Below are 26,735 nucleotides of genomic sequence, written 5' to 3'. Positions count from 1 at the left end.
CCATACCATAACCCCACCACCACCATGGGCCACTCGATCCACAACATTGACATCAGCAAAGCGCTCACCCACACGACGCCACACACGCTGTCTGCCATCTGCCCTGAACAATGTAAACCGAGATTCATCCATGAAGAGAACACCTCTCCAACGTGCCAGACGCCATCGAATGTGAGCATTTGCCCACTCAAGTCGGTTACGGCGACGAGCTGGAGTCAGGTCAAGACCCCTATGAGGACGACGAGCATGCAGTTGAGCTTCCCTGAGACGGTTTCTGACAGTTTGTGCAGAAATTGTTTGGTTATGCAAACCAATTGTTTCAGCAGCTGTCTGAGTGGCTGGTCTCAGACGATCTTGGAGGTGAACCTGCTGGATGTGGAGGTCCTGGTCTGCGGTTGTGAGGCCGGTTGGATGTACTGCCATATTCTCTGAAACGCCTTTGGAGACGGCTTATGGTGGAGAAATGAACATTCAATGCACGAGCAACAGATCTGGTTGACATTCCTGCTGTCAGCATGCCAATTGCACGCTCCCTCAATGCTTGTGGCATCTGTGGCATTTTGCTGTGAGACAAAACTGCACATTTCAGAGTGGCCTTTTATTGTGGGCAGTATAAGGTACACCTGTGCACTAATCATGATGTCAGATCAGCATCTTGATGTGGCACACCTGTGAGGTGGGATGGATTATCTCAGCAAAGCAGAAGTGCTCACTATCACACATTTAGACTGATTTGTGAACAATGTTTGAGAGAAATGGTAATATTGTGTATCTGGAATGAATTTTAGATCTTTAAGTCCATCTCATGAAAAATGGGAGCAAAAACAAAAGTGTTGCGTTTATATTTTTGTTGAGTGTATATATACTGTATATATATATATATTTGAGTTAGATTGCTATTTCCAATATTTTGAGTCAAACTGCAATTTATTTGTATAGTTCAAAATATGTCTTTAATATATTACATCCGTTTCATTCTTAGATCTTAATTCTTCTTGAGGTTAAGTCTGTTTTGTAAAGATTTGTTACAGTTCAGACATGAGAGCAGAAAAAACTTCAATCTTTCTGTCGTATCTCTTTACTTCCTGTTTCCCAGATAAAGGAGATGATGAAGCGGGCGGGGAACAGCCACCTGCTGACTGTCCTGTCGTACCCAAACGCCGGTCACCTGATCGAACCTCCGTTCACACCGTTCGCCCGAGCCAGCACTTTCAGACCGGTCACCCCCACACCTCAGACGGGTAGGTTCACCTCCACAGCATTCCTGTCCATCCTTCAAATGTCTTAAGAAGTCTGATATTTAGTTCTCCACAGGCCACCTGCTCTCATGAAGACATATAATGATATATCAGATTTGAAGTAGTAGTCAAACATTAGATACTCATTAGCTGAGAGAGTTGGCCAGGGGGGTTCAGAGAAGGACACCGAGTACTTTTGATAGTTAGAATCTGGATAATATGTTTTTAGTCCCAGCTGCAATGGCCAATAAGCAACATGAAGGAGATGAGTGGACTTTTAGTCTAGTCACGGTTTAGCTGGAGTTTACAGATGAATGGACTGATATAGCCCAATTCTGAGAGTGTGACAAGGACCAGAACAGCTGATTGTCTTAAATTGTACAGTAATAACATGAAATGTAATGGAATTAGTTCATTCGATGTGCCATTACTATTATATATTACATATGATTATCATACAGAGATAGAACAATATCTAGAAACCGGCCCTATCGATAATAATAATAAAGTGTGCATCAACCCTGCTTCATACCAGGAAGCTGCATCTCTGAATGGGTGGAGGTTTTGAATTGCAGGTGTGATGTTCCGTTGCCTGTTGTCGTTGCAGTGATGGTTCTGTGGGGGGGAGAGACGGTGGCACATTCTCGCGCTCAGGAAGACGCCTGGAGGAAGACGCTGGTCTTTCTGAGGGAGAATCTGTACGATGGTGCAAACCCTGGTGCAACTTCATTTTCCCACCTGTAACCAAGGCAACGGCTAAGGATTATAGAGCTACTAAGTGGGAAGAGCTACTTCGGGAGCCTCTGGTCCAGTTAATTTATCCCCATAGATAAAGTTATGTGACTCACGCTTCATGCTTTTAATGGACATGAAATGTTCCTGGTTGAATCAGTACCTGTGATGTATGATGGATGCTTTGTCGAAAGTTGTTTTGCAATATTCTTTAAACAATAAAAAAGGACCACCTTGCTAATGGGATTTTGAAAATAAAGCTGGTGATCAAATCAAACACAGTTCAGTTTGTCAGAAGGTGTCATGGTATTGGAAAAGGGACCAGGTGAGGATTTTAACGATGTAATGTCTAATGCAGATAGTCAGAACGAATTATAAGGATTTCAGTTTCCTCATAATTTAAGAAATTATTTTTTTTTAGATTAGATTAGATGGTATTAACTATCAAGATCTCCTACATGTCACTCGCCGCTACACCTAAACTTCCTAAATCTGTTAGAGCTGAAATGGCTCTGTGAGGCTGCAACCATCCATTGTCAGGTTTCGGGCAAGGAGGGGCGACTCAGGTGCAGGGCAGAGGCAGTTTAAACACTTTATTTCCCAATTAAAAAAAGGCGTAAACATAAATCGCTCCACCGGGAGGAAAAACAGGCTATGAAAATAATGTACATAAAAAAAGGAACGCAAAAGTACAAACGTGGCTTGGCAAGGCTATGTACTGCGGCTGGGGGATGGTAACGTGACGAGAAACGAAACGAACTGCACAAGACAAGGGGAGACGCAGACTTAAATATGCAGAGGGATAATGAGGACATTGATTTTTATTATTGGTAATGGTAAATACGCTGTTATCGCAGCTTGTCAATAACGTGTGACATTACAATGATGAACTCTTGACCTACCTGAAGGGACGGCGCCTGAACTTGTTCTACAGCTGAGTGTTCAAATATTACTGAGTCCTACACATTTGCCAAACACATGGTCCAAGGCAGAAGAAAACACATATTTCTATAGAAATAAAATTAGAAATAGATGACCAAATTAAAAGGCAGTCACGGTGTGATGTAATTAATAGTCCATGTGATTAATAATATATAATGTGAATAAGTTAAGATCTGTATTAAGTTTTTTCTGATTCCCTATAGGCACTATCTTTGACACTTGACTGCTAAAAACACAAAAACTCATCCAACTCTTTTAGAAACATTTATTTTTGTATCAATACAGTACACACACACACACACACACCATCATTTGAAGAAGCATCACCTACAAACTGACAGTATAAATGAGAACACGGACGGAGCAGTTTGGAGTCCAGATTGTAGTAAACACACATGCACACAGGTATCCACGTGTGTAATGTGTATTCCAAACATAATACTAGCAATACAAATATTTGGGAAAAGTAGTTTTTTTTCTCTCAAAATGTTTCAACACTATAAACGTCAAAGGTAGTTGAAGAAAATGGAACGAACGAGGCTTCTTCACGGACTTCTTCACGTCACAGCCGACGTTCTCTTCAGCAAGGCAGCAGGACGCTATTTTATTTGTCAACACATTTGCTGATTCATGATGTCACTCATAGTGTATATCTCTTCAGATAGATGTGGTTCTCCTGATGGGGCAGCATCCCTGTACATGTGCCAGTCCATGCAGGGCTGCTGTAGCTTCATCCGTCAACACTTTAACTGTTCTGATGCTCTGCAGCAAGTCCAGAGCTGATACAGGAGTAATATTCCTGCTTATGTCAGAACATGGGCTGCAGCATTCTGGATCAACTGGAATGTGCTGCTAACAGCTAACATCACCATCTCTTCTTCTGAGGATGTCAAGACGGATTTGTTGTCCGCTATGTAGCATTACTGTGCTAAATCTGAGTGTTTCACTACAGGTGTGTAGTACTTGTGTGGACATGTGCATTTACAATCAGGCAGGATGGACACATTGGGTCAGAGGTGACATAAACACACAGATTTGTTCAGGAAAACTTTCCTATCCTGCATTCTATCATGTATAATTAATACATTAATAAAACCTAAATGAATAAACATCTCTCTCTCTATCTCTCTATCTCTCTCTCTCTCTAAATCTTAATATATTAGTTATTCCTTAAAGGAGTTTGCTAAAATACATATTTAAAAAAAAAACAACTTAGAAACATGATATAAATATTAAAAAATATCAAAAGACAGTTTAGCTCAGCAAATACATGACCAATCTTATTATGTCAATCCGCCTCTGATTGGCTAGTACCTTATATTAGTATGGCGGTTGGTTAGGTTTATGCATGAGGAGTAGGGCGGGTCATGCCTTTGCCATAGTGGTAAATATAACACAGCCTGACAGGCTTGGCAATGCATCAGGCAGCAACCTCAGTAACTGAGAGGCCATCCACACGTAGCAAAACAAACTTTTTTTTCCATTTTGCCTTGGTGTAGTTTCAAGAAAATCTGCGTCCAGACGAATCCACTGAAAGCGATACAGCGCGCTGTAGTACATATTCCAGGCCTATATGTGGCGCTGTTTCTGCTACAAAAAAGGCAGAAGAAGAGACAGAGCTTGACCGGATGTTTGCCGTTGCTATGGCAACACGTGAGAGCTACGGCTAATCGCCACCCGACCACCCGATCAATAAACACCCATAAGATGACAATTTGGCCCGTAAATAAAACCAACAATAAGCATCAACAGCCGTCAACCTAAGGACCTTGACGAGGCGTTGTCACATGTTGTGATGGATTAATTAGACAAATAAATGCCTAAATTCATGGGAAGTTAGCTAGCGGTTGTTTGTTAGCATCGTAAAAAAGTAGCAAATCTGCGACTTTTTTCCCTGAATATTGCCCCCCTCTCTCGGCTCCGTTTTTTTTTCATACAGTGGCCCTGATACGCCGTCGTACAGACGAGCAGAATATCTGCTACGAGCACGTAGGCCGCCGTTGTTGTTGTTGTTGTTACAAGACGTCGCGGGGGAAGAAGTCAGGCTCGAGGGTCGAGGGGCGGGCCGATGACGTCATCGTATTCGTTTTCGCTGTCTACATGAAAACGAACACGAAACGGAGGGGTGTCGTCTTTTTCTTTTTCACCCTGAGAGCTGGTTTCAAAAAAGTGCATTTTCGGGCAGCGAAAATGCTGGATCCGTATGGACGGCAGGGCGAAACGCACAAGACTTGTGCGTTTACGCACAAAAAACGTCTTCGTATGGACGTCCTCTAAAGCACACAGCCAACGCAGAAGTGCCTCAAACTTGCATTCTCTCTCCTGGCCATAGGGGGCAACTCCTCTGGTGGCAAAAAGTCTATGACAAAATTATTTCTTCTCACTCCAGTTATTATCGCACTAAACATTGTCAACATGAGTTTATGTTCTCAATCTCTAGTTTAGATCTTCTTCAGTCCAGCATGATGTTCATTTAGTACATTATGGTCCATTTAGAATAAAAGGACAAAACCCAAACACACCTCAATCATACCAAAGTGGCTGAGAAATAAACACACAAACATGCAGGTGTCGCTGGGGAGGGACTGTGACACTAACAGGACATTCGGGTTACTGAGACCTTCTATATATTCTCTGAAGGCTGCATGAAGCTGTTTGTCATCGCCTCCTGACCTCGTCTACAGTCCAGGGGTGTGATCCAGAAAGCAGTTTTTCCTGAAACTCTGGAGTTTGTTAACCCTGAGAAGAGGGGTACTCTGAGTTTTCTGTTCCAGAAAGAGAGGTAACTCAGCCTTAAGTTCAGTTACCATAGTAACTGACTCTGTGAACCTGACCTGCTCTCTGGTGGGTTTTTCTCCTACGTGTCTCCGCCTTTTTCCGGAATCTGAACCAACTCCAAACTACCGTTTTTACTCGGTATTCTCCAACACTTTCAACATTTCATATCGTGGACATAATCTGTGACCATTCTTTGCCGAGCTCTTTAGATTTTTTGCGAATGGGAGTTTTCTGAAATGTTTAAGGACATTTCTGTGTTGAAATAGCTGCTTATATTTACTGTTTAATATATGAAATGATTAAACCTGCCTTAGTGTACATATTTGCGTAACATTCTCATGCTTAATTTTCAGCTACAGCCACATTCTTCTTGTGCCTGTGGGATTGCACCTTTATTAATATAAATATTTGGACAGAAAGCTTGGTATGGAAACGATGCATTCATGTGCAGATATCTGCTTGAGAGATTGTGAAAGGGCGGTACCTGTAAAACGTTCATACAGTGTTGTTGCAGGGGGAAGGAAGCTGAAGCTCCAGGCTGTCTCTAGCAATCACAGGGTGGAGTCTGGTATGGGCCAATGATTCAGTACATTGCACCCTGGACCAATCCATCTGTCCATGTCACACTCTATTTAACCCCCTTGATATTTGATCTCCTTCATTTGGGACAGCAACTCGCTCCCACACGGTTTATGCCAGTGTTCACTTCAGGATGACCAGCAAGCAGTGTTATGTGATGCTGTCGGTAAAGCCCACCAGAGGACTTGTGGATGAGAAGTTCACCATCTTGGTCCAAAATGTCGTGTCTGGTTTCCATCTGACCGTCTACGCCCTCCACCAGGATGAAAATGGACAAAGCTGGGCGGCGTTCGCTCACTACACCGCCAAAGCCAACGCGACCGTAAACGGTACATTGTCCATTACACAGAACTGATTTCATTGGGTTTGAACTTTTTTCAGCATCATTTTCTAGACATACAAAAGAACTATTTAAAATGTTCTTTATAAAATTAAAAATGTGGTAGTTATTTAGAGCATTTATAGTAGTAATGTTATTTAAGATGTTTTTTCAAATAATCTGCAGATGTGGAACAAAAAATCAGTCTCGAGAAAGTTGCTCAGAAAATGTTCACCAACCTTGATCAAAGTAACATAGTTAAAATGGGTAATTTAAGTTCTGAAAAATCTGAAAGTTGTTTATACCCTTTTACCTTCCAGTTTCAGAGGATGTCAGTCTGGGCGGGACATATTCTGGGGTTGAAGCGATGGGTCTACTGTGGAGCCTCAGACCAGTTCCAGGCAGCAAACCTGGGCTCAGGTAGGCCAACAAGGAAAAAGCTGTTCAGATGATACCAATCAGTACTGAATTAGTATCAGAGTTGACTATTCCTCATCATCCCTCAGGATGAGGAAGATGAACGTCCAGACTCCCATGGAGGTCTCAATCTCGGTGTACCAGGGTCACCAGACTGAGGGCTTCTTGGACCAGGTGCCACTGGCCAGTGTGGTGGTGGAGCGTTGGTACATGGCGCCCGGCGTCCGCAGGATCCCGGTAACAGAGGGCGGAATCAGTGCAACCCTCTTCCTCCCCTCAGGTAGGACCAGAGGGAAGTCTGGCGGGAGGTGTTTGTTGGTTGGGATTGTAAACTCCAAAATGTTCCCATCAGAGAGAAAATCAGACGTTAACATCTCATTGTTGTGTCAGCTGTAAAGTGTTTCATGTTTTGACTCGCATGAAGGACTGGGACCTTTCCCCGGCCTCCTGGACCTGTGGGGGGGTGGAGGGAAGTTGGTGGAGTACCGCGCTGCGCTGCTGGCCTCCCATGGCATCGCTTCTCTGGCCCTCGACTACCTGACACCTAAAGTCACCATGGGAACCAAGAAGATGGTGAACGAGTACTTTGAGGTAAACCCAATGACGTCTAAATTACAGTAAAAAAATCGAATCAACGTTCTAGAATACTGCAAAAAAAGTTAGCAAAAAAGCCCACTTCCACATTCAGCAGACATCCCACTGCATCCCTGCTGGATGAATGTAATATCCACTCAAAGTAAGAATCGGCACATTTCTACCAAAGCTAAGTTGACTTTTTACAATGTTTTATACAACCCATAATAGAAAGAGATACAATATAAAACAAAAATCCACCACATTCAAATCCGGCAGGAATATATAAATACATATATAAATCAGTAGCAAATGTCCTGACTCTTTTGGGTTTAGATTTTTAATCAATAAAATGATAAAGTCATCAATTAACCACAACAGTGAAATATAACTGTTTAAACTAGTTTAATCATTTTCCATTGACTGGAGGAAGGAGAGGTTTTTGAATAATCTCTAAACACAGAGCCACTGTTGTCCAGCCAGGTCAAGTAAAGTAACAACATTTATATTACATTTAGTGCTATATTCTACCTACTGAAAACACTAACTGTGTTCATGTTAGGGAAACAAAAATTGAGGTACTGGTTTTCAGGTATAATTGCATTCAACTAAAATCCTTATATACCGACTCAGAGAGGTCAAGATGGCGCCAGTGTACGCGGCCTGCTTCTGTTGTTTTTGTCGCTTGTTGTATCTAATGCCAACTCTCTGCTGATATACGATCGCCAAACACTCCTAAATCTCCGACCCTCTTCTGGAAATGTGAATTTGATGAACAAAACGGACGTAAAATTGTCAGCCCACCGCTTCTGTCAGGTGTACCGGCTTACCTCTGGCGTGTTCCAGCTCCACCTGCACGCAGAGGACGCAAACGCGGGGGGAAACGCAGTGGTAGGCTGGTCAAACTGAAAGCCTGTTTGGCGTGCTCTCCTGTTGCATTTTCTGGAGATAATCGGTCGATTTATCGCCGCCTCATTCCTCTGCGTTACCTGGATACTGCTGGCCCTGCTCTGGTACCTGTGATCGGCTCTGACGAGGGACAAACGACCCGGCATCACTTCTTTCCCTACCTGCGCGGGTGCGGGTTGAACACTCACAACCTGCGGCCTCTTGCTCGGGCTCCTCAGACGGCTACCGCCCCGGCTCCAGCTCCTATTAGGATGGCCCTAGTGAACGCTAGATCGCTAGCTAACAAAACTTTTATTTTAAAGGATTTCTTTACCTCTCGCGGACTGGACCTTCTCTGCATAACGGAGACATGGCTGACTGTTGGTGAGTATAATGCGTTTTGCGAACTTTTGCCACCTGATTGCAGCTATTTTAACTGTCCGAGGACGTCAGGGCGCGGAGGAGGCATAGCGACTGTTTACAGGGATTGCTTTATTTGTAAACAGATCTCGCCGACAACCTGTTACTCCAGCTTTGAGATAAACCAATTTGAGCTTGGCTCTGATCCCCGTGTGTTGTGTGTGGTTATATACAGACCACCCAGGTACAACAAAGATTTTATTGGTGACTTTTCGCCTAAATATGACAGAGTTGTCGGGGATTTTAATATTCATGTGTGTTGTCCTGTGGAGCCTTTAGCCAGAGACTTTTTACACCTCATTGACTCTTTTAATCTCGCTCAGCTTGTCTCTGGTCCTACACATGAACATGGACACACTCTTGACCTGGTTTTAACACATGGTTTTACTGTTTGTAACCTAGAAGTAGGTGACGCTGTGTTTTCAGACCATATGCCTGTTGTTTTTGACATGCCGCTTCCTTGTCATGTGATCAAACCTTGCGCTACTGCGCAGCGCTGTTGTGTTGTCACCTCCTCCACTGCTGCTCAGTTCACTGCAGTCTTCAGCTCTGCAACCAGCCCTACCGAGTCTCTGGGCTTTAACTCAGAGGTTGAGGCATTGTCTTTTCACTTCAACTCTACATGTCAATCTATTTTAAATGTTGTGGCTCCACTAAAAACTAGGCTTGCCAAACCTAGACCTGAGCCCTGGATGAATGATGCTACGCGCACTGTCAGGCGTGAATGCAGAAGAGCTTAGCGAAAGTGGAAAAAAGACAAGTTGCAGGTGTCCTTCCAGATTTTGAGGGATAGTTGGCATTTTTATCAGAGAACAGTGAGATCTGCTAAGGCCAAATACTTTTCTGAATTAATTGCCTCTAACAGTCACAACGCTCATGTTCTTTTTAAAATTGTAAACTCTGTTCTTAATGCCCCACAATCAGTCTGCCTGGAGAACCACACTGAAATGTGTGAAAACTTCCTGAGCTTTTTTATAAATAAGGTTTCCAGCATTAGGGCCCTCATTGGTCCTTCTTAAGACCACTTGGACTTTGCCACACGCTCTGCTGTCTTCAACCAGTTTGAGCTTGTCAGCCTCTCATCTTTGAATGAAACTATTGGTCATATGAAGCCTGCTGGATCCCCTAATGATCCAATTCCACCTCGTCTTTTTAAAGAGGTTTTTCCCACCTTGGCACCGTATGTGCTCAACATTATAAACAGTAGCTTAGCATATGGGACTGTACCTGTGAGTTATAAGCACACAGTAGTGACACCACTCATAAAAAAGCCTGGCTTAGACTCGTCTGTGTTGTTTAATTTTAGGCCAATCTCTAAACTTCCGTTCTTTCTAAGATTCTGGAGAAATTTGTCTACTGCCAACTGAAATTATTCTTAGATGAGCACAACTGTCTTGAAGTGTTCCAGTCCGGGTTTAAAACCAATCACAGTACTGAATCGGCACTGTTGAAAGTTTTTAATTATATTCTTTTAGCCACAGACTCTGGCCACTCTGTTGTTCTGGTTCTGTTGGACCTAACAGCTGCCTTCGACACAGTGGACCACCAGATCGGCCGGGGTCCCGCAACGTCAAGCCTGATGCCCTGTCCCGGCAGTTCCAGGAAGAAGAGTACTCTGCTGCCGCGGATACTATCCTTCTACACTCCCGCGTGGTCGCCACACTCACCTGGGAGGTCGAAGAGAGAGTAAGGGCACGTCCAGGTCTATCCTCAGATCCTCGGCAGCAGGATCGCCATGTTGGGTCTTTCCTTGGGCACCAGTATTACCCTCAAAATGGCGGTCTACTCCCAAGTGATAAAGGTAAGATGGCTATAGTGGAAAGTTACTGTCTTCATCAGTGACGGCTGGTGAATATTTCTTCTGGGTGGTGCAGCTTGATGTAGCGGCTCTAGTTTAATGAACCATAGTCTAATGAACCGACGTCAGTGACGTCCTCGATAACTTTCTGAGATTTGGCAGTGACAACGCCGCCTGATGCTGCATTCACACGGAAGTCGGCACACAGTTTCCTAATGTTTTTATCCACAGAAAATACTTGAACGTACTGTTTTTTTCAATCTACTTTTTTTTAACACTTTGGCCATGGTTAATATCAATTTCTGAAAGGTTAAACATATATGAGAGAAAATAAGGACAAGCACAATACTGTAGGTCCCATTTAAAAGTCCCATATTATGAAAAACAGGTTTTCTCTGGTCTCTACACCTATAAACTGGTCCTCCCTGAGCCTATCAACTGTCAACCAGAATGGGCGTTCATCACTGAGGTGAAGTTCGGTGTGTCCTGATAGGCTGAACTCCTCTGATGATAGGAGATATCCGAGAGGGGGCATTCATCACTGAGGAGAAATTTGGTGTGTCCTGATAGGCCGAACTCCTCTGATGAAAGGAGATATCCGAGAGGGGGCGTTCATCACCGAGGTGAAGTTAACCATGGCTCACAAAAACATTGATAAACGCCTGCAGAAAAAAAAATACTACAGACAGTACTGTACAGACAGTTCATTAAATCAAGGACGGCCCAGTCAGAAGTGAGATACAAACGGTATAGAAACAAGTTAAACACTATCCTAAATGAACGCAAGAAAGAATATTACAGCAATTTACTAGCAGAAAACATGAAGTATACAAAAAAATTATGGGATATTCTAAACAACGTGACTAATAATAAAAGTAAAAAACCAAACTACCCTCCCTACTTCAAGTATAACAACATGCAGGAGGATAACCCGGAGGTCATAACAAATAGATTCAACCAATTTTTTGTAAACATCGGGCCAGAGCTAGCCAAGGACATTCCTGACTCACCCCTGCACTGGGGCCACTTTGAGAAGGATGGAGACAGAAATCCCAGCTCAATGTTTCTCACACCAGTGAAGGACACAGAGATTAGACACCTGGTCAACAAATGCGTAGCCAAAACTTCTACTCATGCTGACGACCTGGACATGAGGCTAATTAAGAAAGTATTAGATGGAATCATTTCACCCCTGACATACATTTTCAATCTGTCATTTCAAACCGGGACGTTTCCCACCAAAATGAAAGTTGCCAAGGTTGTGCTGTTCCCTGACCAGTATCATCATCTCTACATCGAATTACAGGTCGTAAAACTAATGTTAAATGCATCTCATACAAGCTTGTTGATCTCACCACTTTCTGGTTACAAATTCCAATCAGACAATTTACATTTAGGTCATTTAGCAGACGCTTTTATACGCCATAGAGTAAGTGCTAAAAAATAGAAACAAGTGTTAGGTTCTCGTCTGAGTAAAGTAGTAGCTGTTCAGCAAACATACCTTAAGAACAACAGTGCTATGATCAAAGTGCTATAGGTAAGGGTTTTTTTGGGGGGGGGGGGGGGGGGGGTGTTGTTAGTGGGTCATGCTATGCAGAGGCGAAGTGAAGTCTGAACAGGTGAGTCTTGAGCCTTTTTCGGAAGATGGCAAATGACTCTGCTGTCCTGACATTGGTCGGGAGTTCATTCCACCACTGAGGCGCCAGAACAAAGAAGAGTCTGGACTTTGCTGAGCAATGTTGGGACCTCACCCTTAGGACTACACAATGCGGCCTACAGAAGCCCTCACATGCGGTCAGGACAAAGGAACAAAGGAGATAAAAAACTACAACCACCATTTTAGTGTCACCTCGCACCTGGGTGCGAAGTGCAACGACACACAACTGGTGCCCTATTGGCTGACAACCACAGGGACCCCAGGGGGTCCCCGGGAGCAGCCGTGAACTATATATTCCAGCGCCGCCTGAAGAACTTCCTCTCTCCACCGTGACACACGTTACAACGGGAGGTGAACATTACGTCTGCAGCGTTTCCTTTGTCCTAGGCCGCAGTCTTTCCCCCAAACTCGCTGGACGAGCAACAGACTGTTTTACCCCTCTTTTTCTCTACTCGTTTTATTTTTCTTTTTGTTTATCATTTTGGATGTCGAATGCAGCAGATAGGTTGAGGAGAATGAGAACGGAGGAGTGGGATGAGGCTCTGGCGTCTCGCAGGGACTCGGTCACTGTGTGGAGGGCCGCTTCAGTGGAGTGAGCAGTCCTGAATCCTAAATGATTAAGGTCAAGGAGGTTGTTCTGTGAGAGATAGGATGACAGTTGGTTGTAGGCGGCACGTTCCAGGGTTTTAGAGAGGAATGAAAGAAGAGATACAGGTCCGTAGCTTTGGATGTCAGCAGCGTCTAGGGTGGGTTTTTTTTAGGAGGGGCTTCACTGTAGCCGTCTTAAAAGCCGCTGGAATGAGACCTGAGGTGAGAGAGGAGTTGATCAGGGTGGTGAGGAATGGCAAGATGTCGTGTAAGATGTCTTGGAGAAGAGAGGTGGTAGTGGTGGCACGTTTAGACGTAACAAGTGCATGAACGTCTTCAGAGGAGAGAGGGCTAAAGCTGGTAAGGCCATCAGAGTTGAGAGTTAGTGGAGATGTTTTCTGGGAGGTTATAGGAGTGAATGAGCAACTGATGTCTTTTACTTTCTCGGTAAAGTAAGTTGCAAAGTCATCAACAGTGAGGGAGGAAGGAGGTGGAGGGGTGAGGAGGGAGGAGAACATGGAGAAGATTTTCCGGGGGTTGGAGGCGGAAGAGTTGATCTTTGCCAGGTAGAAGGCAGATTTAGCTGCCGAAACAGTTGAGGTGAAGTCAGAGAGGAGGTGGTGGTAGTGACAGAGGTCCTCATCCTGGCCCGATTTCTTCCATTTTCTCTCTGCTGCTCGCAACAATGATCTGTCGAAATTTGATCTTCAGTGGAGCTGAAGCTGGCCTGGATGATGCAGCAGAGGAGACAGCCAGCAGCTAGTGACCCAAGAAGGAACCCACGTCACTCAAAGTTGCCACGTCCTTAATTATTCATAAATTTAGGCATTAATTCAGTTAGTTTAGTTAAATAATACATGACCAAAACTAAATTGAGGCTGTAAACATGCTCCGGTCTGTTAACATTGGGATCTACACAAAAGCATCTGCTAAATGACCTAAATGTAAATGTAAATGTAAATGTAAATCTATGGAGATTGACTCGGTTTTGGAGCCTTCCTCAAGTGGCCATTTGAAGAAGTCTGTCTCAGGTGATGATGTGTAAACAACTGTATGTTTTATGTGTGTGTGTGTGTGTGTGTGTGTGTGTGTGTGTGTGTGTGTGTGTGTGTGTGTGTCTGTCTCCCAGCTCAGATGTGCGGTGTGTATTAGCGGGAGTCATCTTTTGCTGGTTGACCGATCTATGGAACAAATGACTTCCCTTTACAGGTAAGTTGATCTGCCTTCAGTTCCTTTCAGATGTTTGTTTAACAACTCAACTTTTACAGGTCAGATTTTCGTTGATGCCTTGCCTGCTCCCTAGAGAACCAACCAAAGATTTTAATGACACCATATTTGTTCCTGTGGTTCTGCACTGAGGACAAATATGGAACTTTATATGAAGCATTATCAGTATTATTTGTTTTGTTCAAGCAGAAATAAGACACTCTTTAATGAGAAGAATGAAGTGGTTTTCCGAGATCAACATTTGCCCATCCCCACTGACCCCTCTCTCAAAGTGGATGTGAGTACCACCAGTCAGAATTGTTACCTTTTCCATATATTGTGTTATTTTCAAACATTAAAAGAAAATTTGAACTGTGTTGTAGTCCCAAAGGATGATCATTTGATTATTATTTATGGGGTAATGATGTTTGTGTAATTACTCTCACTATCACCTGTGGAATCCCTCAACAGAGATGTGGAGGGATTATTTGTGGATACAATAATCCTTCTAGCTCTAGAAAAGTCTCAAAAATCTACAGATAAATGGCACAGTTGATTGCTGGTCAAATTTTCAAAACTGTGTGTATTTGAGTGCGTGCGTGTGTGTGTGTGTGTGTGCGTGTGCGCATGTGTGTGTGCATGTGTGTGAGCAGGTGGGACGACTCCAGTGTCCTCTGTTGTTGGTTGTAGGTGAGGATGATCAGAACTTGCCCGCCTACGAGTCTGCAATGGACGTGAGTTCACTGACGTGATGACATCTTGTGTGAATAGGTCTTTGTTTTTTGTTTGTTTGTTTGTTTTAAATGTTCTTTATATATAAAGATACAATTAAAATGCCATAACTAGACTGTGCACTAAAACCTGGAATAAAACTGGCTGCCCACCAACACTCTAATTCTTACCTTCATAGCAGCTGACTGAGTGTTGTTTTTAATGTGTTAGACATATAAAGTTGGCTTTTGTATTACAAAGTCCTTTACATTACAACCTCACAATGGTGGACAACAACTTAAATATATATATTTTGTTAGGATCTGGGCTTTTTGGTGAATAATTTCCTGTTTTATTTTGTAGTTTTGTCCCCTGTCTGGTTTTCTGTCTCGTACTTCCTGGTCCTTGTTGTTTCTGCTGTCTTGACTCCACCACCCTCTCGTGTTGATTTCCCTACCTGATTACCCTACTCTAATTACATTTACATTTAGGTCATTTAGCAGACGCTTTTGTCCAAAGCGACTTACAATAAGTACATTTGTCAAAGAAAGAAAGAAAGAAAAGTAAGAGCTAAAAATAGAACAAGTGTTAGATCCTCGTCTGAGTAAAGTAGTAGCTGTTCAACAAATCTACCTTAAGAACTCTTTTTCGGAAGATGGCAAATGACTCTGCTGTCCTGACATTGGTCGAGAGTTCTTTCCACCACTGAGGCGCCAGAACAGAGAAGAGTCTGGACTTTGCTGAGCGACATTTGTTTGATTTCAGCGATAGTGGTACCAGCCCGCCAGCTGAAGTAGAGGAGCGAAGTGCTTGCGTCAGGGCGTGTGGTTTGACCAGTGTTTGAAGGTAGATGATTCCATTGATGGCCTTGAAGGCCAGTGCCATCGTCTTGAATTGGATGCGGGCTGCAACAGGGAGCCAGTGGAGGTCACGGAGGAGGGGGGTCACGTGGGAGAATTTGGGTAGATTGAAGACAAGGCATGCTGCAGCGTTCTGGATACGCTGCAATGGTTTAGTCACTGAGGCAGGGAGTCCAGCCAGGAGAGAGTTGCAGTAGTCAAGGCGGGAGATGACCAGTGCTTGGACCAGGAGTTGCGTTGCATCCTTTTGTGAGGAAAGTCCGAATCCTGGGATATTGTAGAGGGCAAATCTGCAGGATCGGGCCACAGCAGTGATGTTAGGGGTGCAGGATAGTTGGTCATTCGAGGATTACACCCAGGTTCCTTGCAGTTGACGACGGCAATACTGTGATGCCCTCAACAGTGACCGACAGGTCCATGCGAGGGCAGTCTTTCCCCGGGATGAAGAGGAGTTTGGTTTTATTCAGGTTAAGCTTGAGGTGATGTGCAGTTGTCCAGACAGAGATGTCTGCCAGACAGTCCGAGATGCGAGTTACAATGTGATTGTCAGAGGTTCACAAGAATTTAAACAACACGCTATCTAGACAAGAATAAATGTTACAACTAGCTCTACTCACAGAATGCCTAAACCCAAATCTACAATTAATTTCTGACTTACCAACAAGATACAAAGCAGCTTCCTTCCTTTCTCCAGACAAAATGTGGTTGAAAAGAAGTTTCACTGGCTGTCCTAATGTGTTTCATAGGGATGTGCGTTGTTACTACCCTCACAATTCGATTCGATTACGATTCACGAGGTAACGATTCGATTCAATTTGATTCTACGATGCATTGCAATGCATCAAAATTGTATCAGTCATGAGGCAATACAAGCAGTCAGATATTGAACAACAGATATTATTGGCTGCTATGTATGTATTATCACTCTCCTGTATCTTTGACATAAATGTCATTAAATAAAATAAAATTGAATCGTACAAGGTATTGGATATGGCATTTTCAAACCTGAAAAAGAAAACATAAATCACTGCTTTCAGTGCTTTGAATGATAAATGTTTCTCTTTTCCCTGCTTTAGAACAATTTGAAATAAATAGAGCAATAACAGCCAACTTTTTTCCAGCAGAAGTATTTGATTCTAGTGTGGCAGGTTTGACACACCGCGTAAGTCTTGTCTAGTTTCCAATTAACTTCGGAGAATCCGAAATGTGTCCAGATGTCTGCTTTCTAAGCATTGGGTGCATTTTTAAAGTCGCAGTCAGCAACATTTTTTTTTATCATATTCACTGAAACCGATAGAACTACATAAATCATCCGGTTTTAGAAGAAAAAAAACACAACAACTGTTGTTTGTTTTGCAAAAGTAAAGTTAGCCAGCCTACCTCTGTGTAGCGTGTACTCCATGCCGTTTATCGATGACACGGGCGCATTCACAGAATCTGGTGCATGCGCACTGACGAGCACTCGATGGGAGGGAGCGGAGGAGCTCGGTGGTAGAGGGGGAGGGGCCTGAGTGTTGGAAACATTCCAAATTCGACTCGATCTGCCAGACTTGCCGACTGTGACTTTAATTACCCATCTATCGCAGTCATCTTCCTCTGCCTCAGCCATCTTGATCCTTTAGTGTTGTTGTTCGGGAAATGCCCCCGGAAGTAATTGAAACTTCACAGCTTTATTGTCCACTCCAGGCCAGAAAATAAACAGTGACATAATCAATTATGGCAAGCTGCCGCATCGATGCTGAATCGTGCATGCCCCGCATTGCGACGCATTGCTGAATCGATTATTGTTGACTACTAGTGTTTCACCTGTCCCTTGTCAGCTCCCTGCCTCCCTGTGAATAGAGTCTGGGGGTGCAGTCGAATAGTCAAAAAATAAGGTCCTAACTCCTATTCCTAACTCCTATCCTTGACCTCTGGGGAAAACGTCACAGGGTTAAGGAAAGGCGATAGGAGAACTCAAAAGGATTTAGGAAAAGTCGACTGCGGTGCTCAGAGAATCCGACCGGACTTTCACTAAGCTACGTCATTATAATGCTGCTGATGATTGACAGCTGATAATCGGCACCGGTGATTGATGTGCATCTGCGCTGGAGAAACTACAATAATGGACTACAAAAACCACATCGTCCACTTCTCCCCATGTTGTTGGTTTTATAAACAGCTGGTTCACTGACCGGCTTCAGGTCCAGCAGCTCCTCCTTCCTGTTAGACCGTTTGCTGTATTTACATGTAATTTGTGGTTTTAGTTTCGTTTTTGTCAGATTTGTAACATGATAAATAAAAAATACCATTCAATTATCACTGTCCACACATCAAGCGTAGCGTTAGTTCTGGCAGGCCACGACGTCAAGCTCTAAATCAGCAGCAACAGCATAGCTGTCAAAACCGAGGAGATCAGCTGACGGTTCAGCTGACTCCCCGTGCTCGCTTCCTATTGGGAAATTGCATTCAGAGCGCGCTATTTAAACTGCTCTAGCCTGACCTCCCTCGTTGCTTCCTCTGCCGGCGTTTTCAAGACGAGCTTCCGTTCGAAGAGAATTCGCTATTCACGTTCGTACTCACCCTGCTGCTCCTGATGTCGTCGCTCTCAACCTCCACCCACCGATTAGCTCCTGTCTCCGCTCCTCGGAAAGCTTCAGCAAACGCAAACACAGCTCCCGGAACTCAGCATTCGCTCCGACTCCAGCTGCTGCCCCGCTGGCCAAAAGAGCTAGAGCCCCGACTCCAGCAGTCGCCTCTGCAGCTCCGGGGGACGACGCCATCATGGCAGTGCTGTTTTCCACCCAGTCATCCATTTCCAGCATGAATTCCAGGATACAAAGCTTAGAGGCCGCTACTGCTTCACCTTCCAGCTCTTCTCTCCAGGCCGCCGTGTTTACATCCCGGGAACCTGCCGCTTCCTCCTCGACGCAGGCCAAAGACGTCACTCCGACGGCGTCTCTATCCCGCGCAGAACTCTGGGAAGTGCAGTCCTAACCTCCACCGGCGACCCATTCTACCCTCCCGCTGCTGCCATCTCTGGCAACCTGAGAAGCCAGATCCCCGCAGTCGCAGGTAATGATGTCAATCTAGTCAAATCCTGCTGCGCTCTGATTTCAGTAGGCGAATTCGACCCGATGTACCTAACGCATTGTATGTGGGTTGAAGCGATGCATGATGGCTAGAATTTGTTTTAGCTTAGCAGCCGACTACATATACGTCACAGATCACACATACGACCATATCACGTGACCTAAAACATCGCGGTAATAGTTTTAAAGAGCCGCTTCTCGCAGCGCTAAGCAGCGCGGTCTGCGACGGCTACAACCGGCTTGCCCACACCTCCGCTACAGCGGAATGGTTCTTATTGGTTAAAAGTTCAATGACGTGTATTCAGGTCCGCACTCGGCGGCCACCTTGTGGTGAAATGCTTTGCCTTTATTTTGGCCGCTAATCTCACGGCTCGATCCAAAGAGGTGTGGAGAATTCACCACACGCTCACGATCTTCAACCCCTCCCAAGACCTCACCATAGGCCATGTAACTCTCCACAGTCATTACCTTTGTGTTCCTGAAACATTCCAAAACTGATAGAGACAGAAGCGGAATATCTGTTCCTATTTCCCAAACTAACTCTGATTTTTGTCCATTTTCTTCCATGGCCCGCTATCTGGGAGCCGTGCTCCAGCCAGCCCACAGGAGCCGCTGTTCATCACGGAGGGAGGAGAACCCCTGTCACGAGCCTGGTTCACCTCTTGCCTCCGCCTCCTCTGCAAATTCTGCGGCCTCCCTCCAGAACGCTGCATGGCTCATTCGTTCCGCTTTGGAGCGGCAACCACAGCAGCAATGTGCCCAACCTAAAAGCCATGGGCAGATGGTCCTCACCTGCTTATGAACGTTATCTGCGCCATCCTAGATGCTCAAGCCATGAGCCGAATATTGGAAGTACATAAGTATAATCAAAATATTATTATTCACCAAGTTGAGGGGTAACTGATCGGCCTATCTCCTATTTAAATAGGCTACATTTATTTTTAACTCAGCCTCTTGACATCTCTTGTAGCAAGAGGGTCAGGGAATTGCCGGTGTGGTCGTTTTGGGGGCCTTTTCTTTGGTGCTGCGCTCCCGGCCTGGCTGTGCCTGCTGCCATGGACTACTACTTGATACATGCGTCTGTTAATGCCACCACTACTGGTAATGCTACTACTACTATACTACCAACACCAAATGCAGTTGGAACCCAAGGGCCTGGGCTGCACGAGATTTCTGCCTAAAAGCCTATTAAGGCAGTTTTTTCTCGACACTGTCGCTGTAAAGCTTGCCCCTGGGTGATGTTGGGAATTTGAAATTGTGTTGACTCTTGAAATTTTGAGCGTATTCTAGTCCTGCTCAATATTAAGTGTCCGGTGATGACCTCTGTTGTTTGACAATATAAAATTGAATTGAATTGAATTTATCATATAAGGTGACCTGGGGTGTTTGGAAGGCGCCAACAAATAAATGTATTATTATCATTATTATTATTATTATTATTATTATTATTATTATTATTATTATTAGTATTATTAGTATTATTAGTATTAATATATTATGCCGTTCATGATAACTCATGAAGGGCAGGAAGGTGCTCTTCCTGCCTCAGGCTTTCCACGCAAGCGTGTGGAAGAGCAGATAGGATACGTCTGTCTCCTCTTTATTCATCAAGCTGAGGGGCAACGGATCTGCTAATCTCCTACCTAAATAGGCTACATTTATTTGAACTCAGATAGCCTCCTGACATCTCTTGTAGCAAGAGGGTCAGGGAAATTGCCGGTGTGGTCGTTTTGGGGGTTTTTCTTTGCTGCTACGCTCCCTGCTTATGCCGTTCATGATGGCTCATGAAGGGCAGGAAGGTGCTCTTCCTGCCTCAGGCTTTCCACGCAAGCGCGTGGAAGAGCAGGGTGTCCCAGAACAGTACCATACCGCCAAATGAAACTTATAAATAAATATTCTTTTTGACAAAGTGGTCCTGACTGAAACGTTTATCAACACAATTCCAATGACCATATGTCTGCATGAAAGTCATTGTTAAATATGCAAATAGGCATATTGTTTGTTTTCATTTGTTTAAAAAAAACGGAGCCGAGAGAGGTGGGCAATATTCTGAGATTAAAAGTCACAAATTTGCTAGTTTTAAAGTGGCAAATTTGCGACTTTAAAACTAGCAAATTTGTGAGTTTTAAAGTGGCAAATTTGCTAGTTTATTACGATGCTAACAACCGGCATTTATGCTAGCTAACTTCCCATGAATGTAGCTTTTATCTTTCTAATTAATCCATCCCCTGTGTCAATGCTTTGCTAAGGTCCTTAGGGTGATGGCTCTTGATGGTTAGTGTTGGTTAATTTTATATGGGCCTAATTGTCATCTTACGGTATGTGTGTTTGTTGTTCGGGTGGTTTGGCTAAGCTAGCGGTCATAGAGGAAGTAATCACGTAGCTTGACCCGGATGTTTGCCTTTGCTATGACAACAAGTGAAAGCTACCGCTAGCTTAGGCAAACTACCTGCTCAATAAACACAAATAAGATGACAATTTGGCCCATATAAAATTAACCAACAATAACCATCAACAGCCATTACCTTAAGGGCCTTAGCAAAGCGTCACACGTTGGGATGAATTAATTAGAAAGATAAAAGCGACATTCGGAAGCAAAGTTAGCTAGCATAAATGCAGGTTGTTAGCATCGTAATAAACTAGCAAATTTGCCACTTTAAAACTCGCAAATTTGCTAGTTTTAAGGTCGCAAATTTGCCACTTTAAAAGTAGCAAATTTGTGACTTTTAATCTCAGAATATTGCCCACCTCTCTCGGCTCCGTTTTTTTTTTTTTTCCGACAGTGGCCCTAATACGCCGTCGTAGTTTCCCCGGTCTCTCTGTCATATCATTGTAAATGTTGGTTTGTTCCTGCATGCTGCACCACCCTGTTTCCCTTGGATTATTTGTGTTCCTATGTCCAGCCTCCTGTGTCCCTTTGCGTTTTTGGGAGGTTCCTAACGCCTGGTTCACACTGGACGCGGAAGCGCCGCGAATAGACGCGTAGCGGAGCCCGCTTCCATTCGGCGCCCCTGTTAAGCTATGGTGTCGTTCACACTAGACGCGGAGCATTAGATACTCATTAGCTGAGAGAGTTGGCCAGGGGGGTTCAGAGAAGGACACCGAGTACTTTTGATAGTTAGAATCTGAATAATGTGTTTTTAGTGCTGAGCTGCAATGGCCAATAAGCAACATGAAGGAGATGAGTGGACTTTTAGTCTGGTCACGGTTTAGCTGGAGTTTACAGATGAATGGACTGATATAGCCCAATTCTGAGAGTGTGACAAGAACCAGAACAGCTGATTGTCTTAAATTGTACAGTAATAACATGAAATGTAATGGAATTAGTTCACTGATGTGCCATTACTATTATATATTACATATGATTACATAATAATCTGTATGAACAGTTCCAGTCTGGTTTCTGCCCACTCCATTGCACTGAAACAGCACTCGTCAAAATTACCAATGACCTCCTCATGGCAGCTGATTCTGGACTCCTCACCATCCTCATCCTCCTTGATCTTTGATACTATCAGCCACACCACCCTCCTTAAAAGGCTATCATCCACTGGCATCATCCACACCCCATTAGACTGTTTCACCTCTTACCTCTTTGGCCGCACTCAGTTCATTCAACTGAAGTCCTTTAAATCCACCCTCTCCTCCATACTACAGGTGTGCCACAGGGCTCCGTCCTGGGGCCCCTTCTCTTCATCGTCTACCTTCTTCCCCTTGGCAATATCTTCCGCAAATTCAATATTAGTTTTCACTGTTATGTGGATGACACCCAGCTCTATCTCACCACTAAAGCCTCATCTACTCTCCCGCCCACCGCTCTCACTGATTGCATCTCTGAAATAAAAACCTGGTTCACCTTAAACTTTCTTAAATTAAACACTGACAAAACTGAGCTGCTTCTCATCGGTACCAAATCCATTATATCCAAAATCAACAGTTTCTCTCTCACTATCGATAATTCCTCTGTTTCACCATCCCCCCAGGCTAAGAGTCTGGGTGTCATCCTCGACAGCACACTATCTTTCCAGCCCCATATGAATAACATTACCCGGACTGCATACTACCACTTACGAAACATTATTCGTCTCCGCCCTTCTCTCACCTTCCATATGGCCGCCATCCTTGTCCACAGTCTCGTCACTTCCCGCCTGGATTACTGTAACTCTTTCCTTTTCGGCCTCCCTCACAAATCCCTCCATAAACTTCAACTTCTCCAGAATTCAGCTGCCCAAATCATCACCCGAACCCCCTCCATGAACCACATCACTCCTGTTGTTGCCTGTTGTCGTTGCAGTGATGGTTCTGTGGGGGGGAGAGATGGTGGCACATTCTCTCGCTCAGGAAGACGCCTGGAAGAAGACGCTGGTCTTTCTGAGAGACAGGGTACCCGCGGGGTCTTAAAAACTTGAAAAAGTCTTAAATTTGATAACCGTAAATTAAGGCCTTGAAAAGGTCTTAAGTTTCGTTTACAAGTCTTAAATTTAATTCTCAAAGGTCTTAATTTTTCCCTTTCTTATCTGCATGATAGTACAGCTCAACAACATAATTGTATACTAAGTAAAACACTAACAAAAAAAGAAAACATGGAACGTTGCGTTGTAAAAGGATTTTTTTTTCTCTCCGACTATCGATCTCCGACATGAGGTGGCATTAATGCACTGTTTCAACTAGGTGGTCGGAAAATCCTGATTTCCAAGTTTACTAGAACGCCAAATTACGCTAGAGCGTGCACAGTTAGCCGCTGACCCACCGATGTCGTCAATCGCGCAGCAGCTTTGGGATGGGCAAGTGCAGATTTAATCCACTGTGGCTCAATGACTCAAAATATGACTGGGTTCAGGCTGTACCGGGGAATGAGTGGGAGGCTCAGTGCCGTCTGTGCCGAAAAAAATTCAAGCTCGGCACAATGGGTCATTTGGCCTTGGAGTTGCACATGAAGAGTGCTAAACATTTAGCATGCTTAGCAGCTACACAGAGGCAGGCACCCATATCCCAGTTCTGCGCCGCAAACCCGACACCAACCTCAACAGTCACCTCGGCTGCCAGCAGCACCGAGCCCACACAGCCACGTAACATACAAGCTTTTTGTGGCTCGACGCCAACTCTTAAGGCAGAGGTGACGTGGATACTAAAGACGATAACGGACCACCACTCCTATACGTCAAATGAAAATATAAGCAAGCTCTTCAAAGTGATGTTCCCCGACTCAGAGATCGCGGCTACTTTCACATGTGGGAGCAACAAGACAGTGTTGACACTGTTCCAGCTCCATTGTAATACAGTACATGCACACATAGATGTTCACTCACACACACACGTGGTGTGGGTGGGATGTATGTATGTCTTATATGTTAAGACATTGTTCTTTTGCAGCAGAGTTTTATAGGGCTGTATGCTCCATTTGTAATACATTTGCAAACAGGCGTGCACACGCACACACTTAATTCTTTATTAAAAGAAGTAATTGTTATTTGTCCCTGTGTTATTCTGTAATTCTGACAGATTTCTTTTGCATTATTTCATAAATGTATGCCAGAATAGGTGCAAGGTTGGTCTTAAATTTCAATGGACGTGGTCTTAAAAAGGTCTTAAAAAGTCTTAAATTTGAGTGGAAAAATCCTGGGGGGACCCTGGAGAGAGAATCTGTACGGCGGTGCAAACCCTGGTGCAACTTCATTTTCCCACCTGTAACCGAGGCAACGGCTAAGGATTATAGAGCTACTAAGTGGGAAGAGCTACTTCGGGAGCCTCTGGTCCAGTTAATTTCTCCCCATAGATAAAGTTATGCGACTCACACTTCATGCTTTAAATGGACATGAAATGTTTCTGGTTGAATCAGTACCTGTGATGTATGATGGATGCTTTGTCGAAAGTTGTTTCGCAATATTCTTTAAACAATAAAAAAGGACCACCTTGCTAATTGAATTTTTCAAAACAAAGCTGGCGATCAAATTAGACACATCCGTTTGTCAGAAGGTGTCATGGTATTGGAAAAGTGACCAGGTGAGGATTTTAACGATGTAATGTCTAATGCAGATAGTCAGAACCCATTATAAGTATTTCAGTTTCATCATAATTTAAGAAATAATTTTTTTTAGATTAGATTAGTTGGTATTAACTATCAAGATCTCCTACAGCATGTCACTCAACACCTAAAGTTCCTAAATCTGTTAGAGCTAAAATGGCTCTGTGAGGCTGCAACCATCCATCCATCTTCTACCACTTATCCTGTATTCAGGGTCGCAGGGGGGGCACATGTAGAGACAGACAGGTATTGACTATCAGCAGGGGCACTAGGTTTTAAGGACAGGGGGGGCTTAGCCCCCAGGAGATGCACAGAATGTGAGCGAACGTTTGGGGTGGTGGACTGATTATTATTAATGTATTATTTATTATTATTATTATTATTATTATTATTATTATTAATTTCCACTGATGAAAATCGTACGTGAATGTGCTCAGCTCTTGTTTCACTGTGTGCATCCATGCGTAAAGTGAGAAACACAGCTGATAATCCAGAAGGAAGTCACCCCATAAAATTCCAAGACTGCCTGCATCACAAACAGTGATGCCACTAACGCGCTACTTAGTAACGCGTTACTGTAGTCACCCAGGTACCGGAAAACGTGGACTGGATTTCAGTGATGTGGGCGTGCTCTATATGAACAAGTGGAATGGACTGGATAAGGACACACTGACTCTGACTCTCTACCGCTTCCACTATGAAGTGAAGGGAAACTAAGATTTATGATCACATTTAAGTTAATAATACCTGGTTTATTTATTTAAACTCATATTCTGCTGAAGCCCCCCTAAAATAGGCCTAATGATGCCACTGACTATCAGAATCTCCTACTTCTTTAAAATGACTGTATTAATACAGAGGACATTGATTTTTATTATTGGTAGTGGTAAATACGCTGTGATCACAGCTTGTCAATAACATGTGACATCACAATGATGAACTCTTGACCTCCCTGAAGGGACGGCGCCTGAACTTGTTCTACAGCTGAGTGTTCAAATATTACTGAGTCCTACACATTTGCCAAACAAACACATGGTCCAAGGCAGAAGAAAACACATATTTCTATAGAAATAAAATTAGAAATAGATGACCAAATTAAAAGGCAGACACGGTGTGATGTCATTAATAGTCCATGTGATTAATAATATAAAATGTGAATGAGTTAAGATCTGTATTCTATGTTTTTTCTGATTCCTTATAGGCACTATCTTTGACACTTGACTGCTAAAAACACAAAAACTCATCCAACTCTTTTAGAAACATTTATTTTTGTATCAATACAGTACACACACACACACACACACACACACACACACACACACACACACACACACACACACACACACACACACACACACACACACACACACACACACACACACACACACACACACACACACCATCATTTGAGGAAGCATCACCTACAAACTGACAGTATGAATAAGAACAAGGGCAGAGCAGTTGGCAGTCCAGATTGTAGTAAACACACATACACACAGGTATCCACGTGTGTAATGTGTATTCCAAACATAATACTAGCAATACAAATATGTGGGAAAAGTAGTTTTTTTTTCTCAAAATGTTTCAACACTATAAAGGTCAAAGGTAATAGAAGAAAACAGAACAAATGAGGCTTCTTCACAGACTTCTTCCACGTCACTGCCAGCTTTCTCTTTAGCAAGGCAGCAGGACAGTATCTCGGCCTGGGAGGACCTCCTTTCCCTCCCTCGTCCCCCTCCTCAGCCCTCCTACTCGCCGTCCAGCATCCGCCTCCCCTCCATGATGTCCACACCAAATGTTTACAGAGCTCCAGCTCTGATCTGTGAGTGAACTAGTTATCTGTGAACATGTGTCAACATCATAGTGTAGAAACTTGGAGATCAATGTTTACACTTTTGCAAAAAAGTGTGTTATAAAATGACAAACTGAGTGT

General features: G+C 43.8%; 1 protein-coding gene and 1 pseudogene across 2 annotated transcripts in view; both read left to right on the top strand.

Moving 5' to 3' along the window:
* Nucleotides 1-2,161, top strand: part of LOC311019035 (peroxisomal succinyl-coenzyme A thioesterase-like) — a 54,284-nt pseudogene extending 52,123 nt beyond the window's left edge. The window contains exons 10-11 of the transcript XR_014599292.1: nucleotides 1,097-1,241; nucleotides 1,846-2,161. The product of XR_014599292.1 is annotated as a peroxisomal succinyl-coenzyme A thioesterase-like (transcript). The remainder of the gene's footprint in view (nucleotides 1-1,096; nucleotides 1,242-1,845) is intronic.
* Nucleotides 2,162-6,329: 4,168 nt separating this feature from the next.
* LOC311018788 (peroxisomal succinyl-coenzyme A thioesterase-like) overlaps nucleotides 6,330-26,735 on the top strand; it is a gene marked incomplete at its 3' end in the record, with an annotated part of 28,801 nt that continues 8,395 nt past the window's right edge. Inside the window, exons 1-11 of the mRNA XM_084017867.1 lie at nucleotides 6,330-6,598; nucleotides 6,909-7,008; nucleotides 7,095-7,285; nucleotides 7,430-7,596; nucleotides 10,589-10,687; nucleotides 14,059-14,138; nucleotides 14,343-14,433; nucleotides 14,789-14,869; nucleotides 22,761-22,935; nucleotides 23,051-23,160; nucleotides 23,618-23,846. Coding sequence (XP_083873993.1) covers nucleotides 6,403-6,598; nucleotides 6,909-7,008; nucleotides 7,095-7,285; nucleotides 7,430-7,596; nucleotides 10,589-10,687; nucleotides 14,059-14,138; nucleotides 14,343-14,433; nucleotides 14,789-14,869; nucleotides 22,761-22,935; nucleotides 23,051-23,160; nucleotides 23,618-23,846 — 1,519 coding nt within the window. The 5' untranslated portion in view covers nucleotides 6,330-6,402. The remainder of the gene's footprint in view (nucleotides 6,599-6,908; nucleotides 7,009-7,094; nucleotides 7,286-7,429; nucleotides 7,597-10,588; nucleotides 10,688-14,058; nucleotides 14,139-14,342; nucleotides 14,434-14,788; nucleotides 14,870-22,760; nucleotides 22,936-23,050; nucleotides 23,161-23,617; nucleotides 23,847-26,735) is intronic.

This window comes from Eutrigla gurnardus, assembly GCF_963514095.1.
Source record: "Eutrigla gurnardus genome assembly, chromosome: 9".
NCBI lineage: Eukaryota > Metazoa > Chordata > Actinopteri > Perciformes > Triglidae > Eutrigla > Eutrigla gurnardus.
Note: the sequence above shows the minus strand (reverse complement) of the source record. Positions and strands in the feature narration are given on the sequence as shown.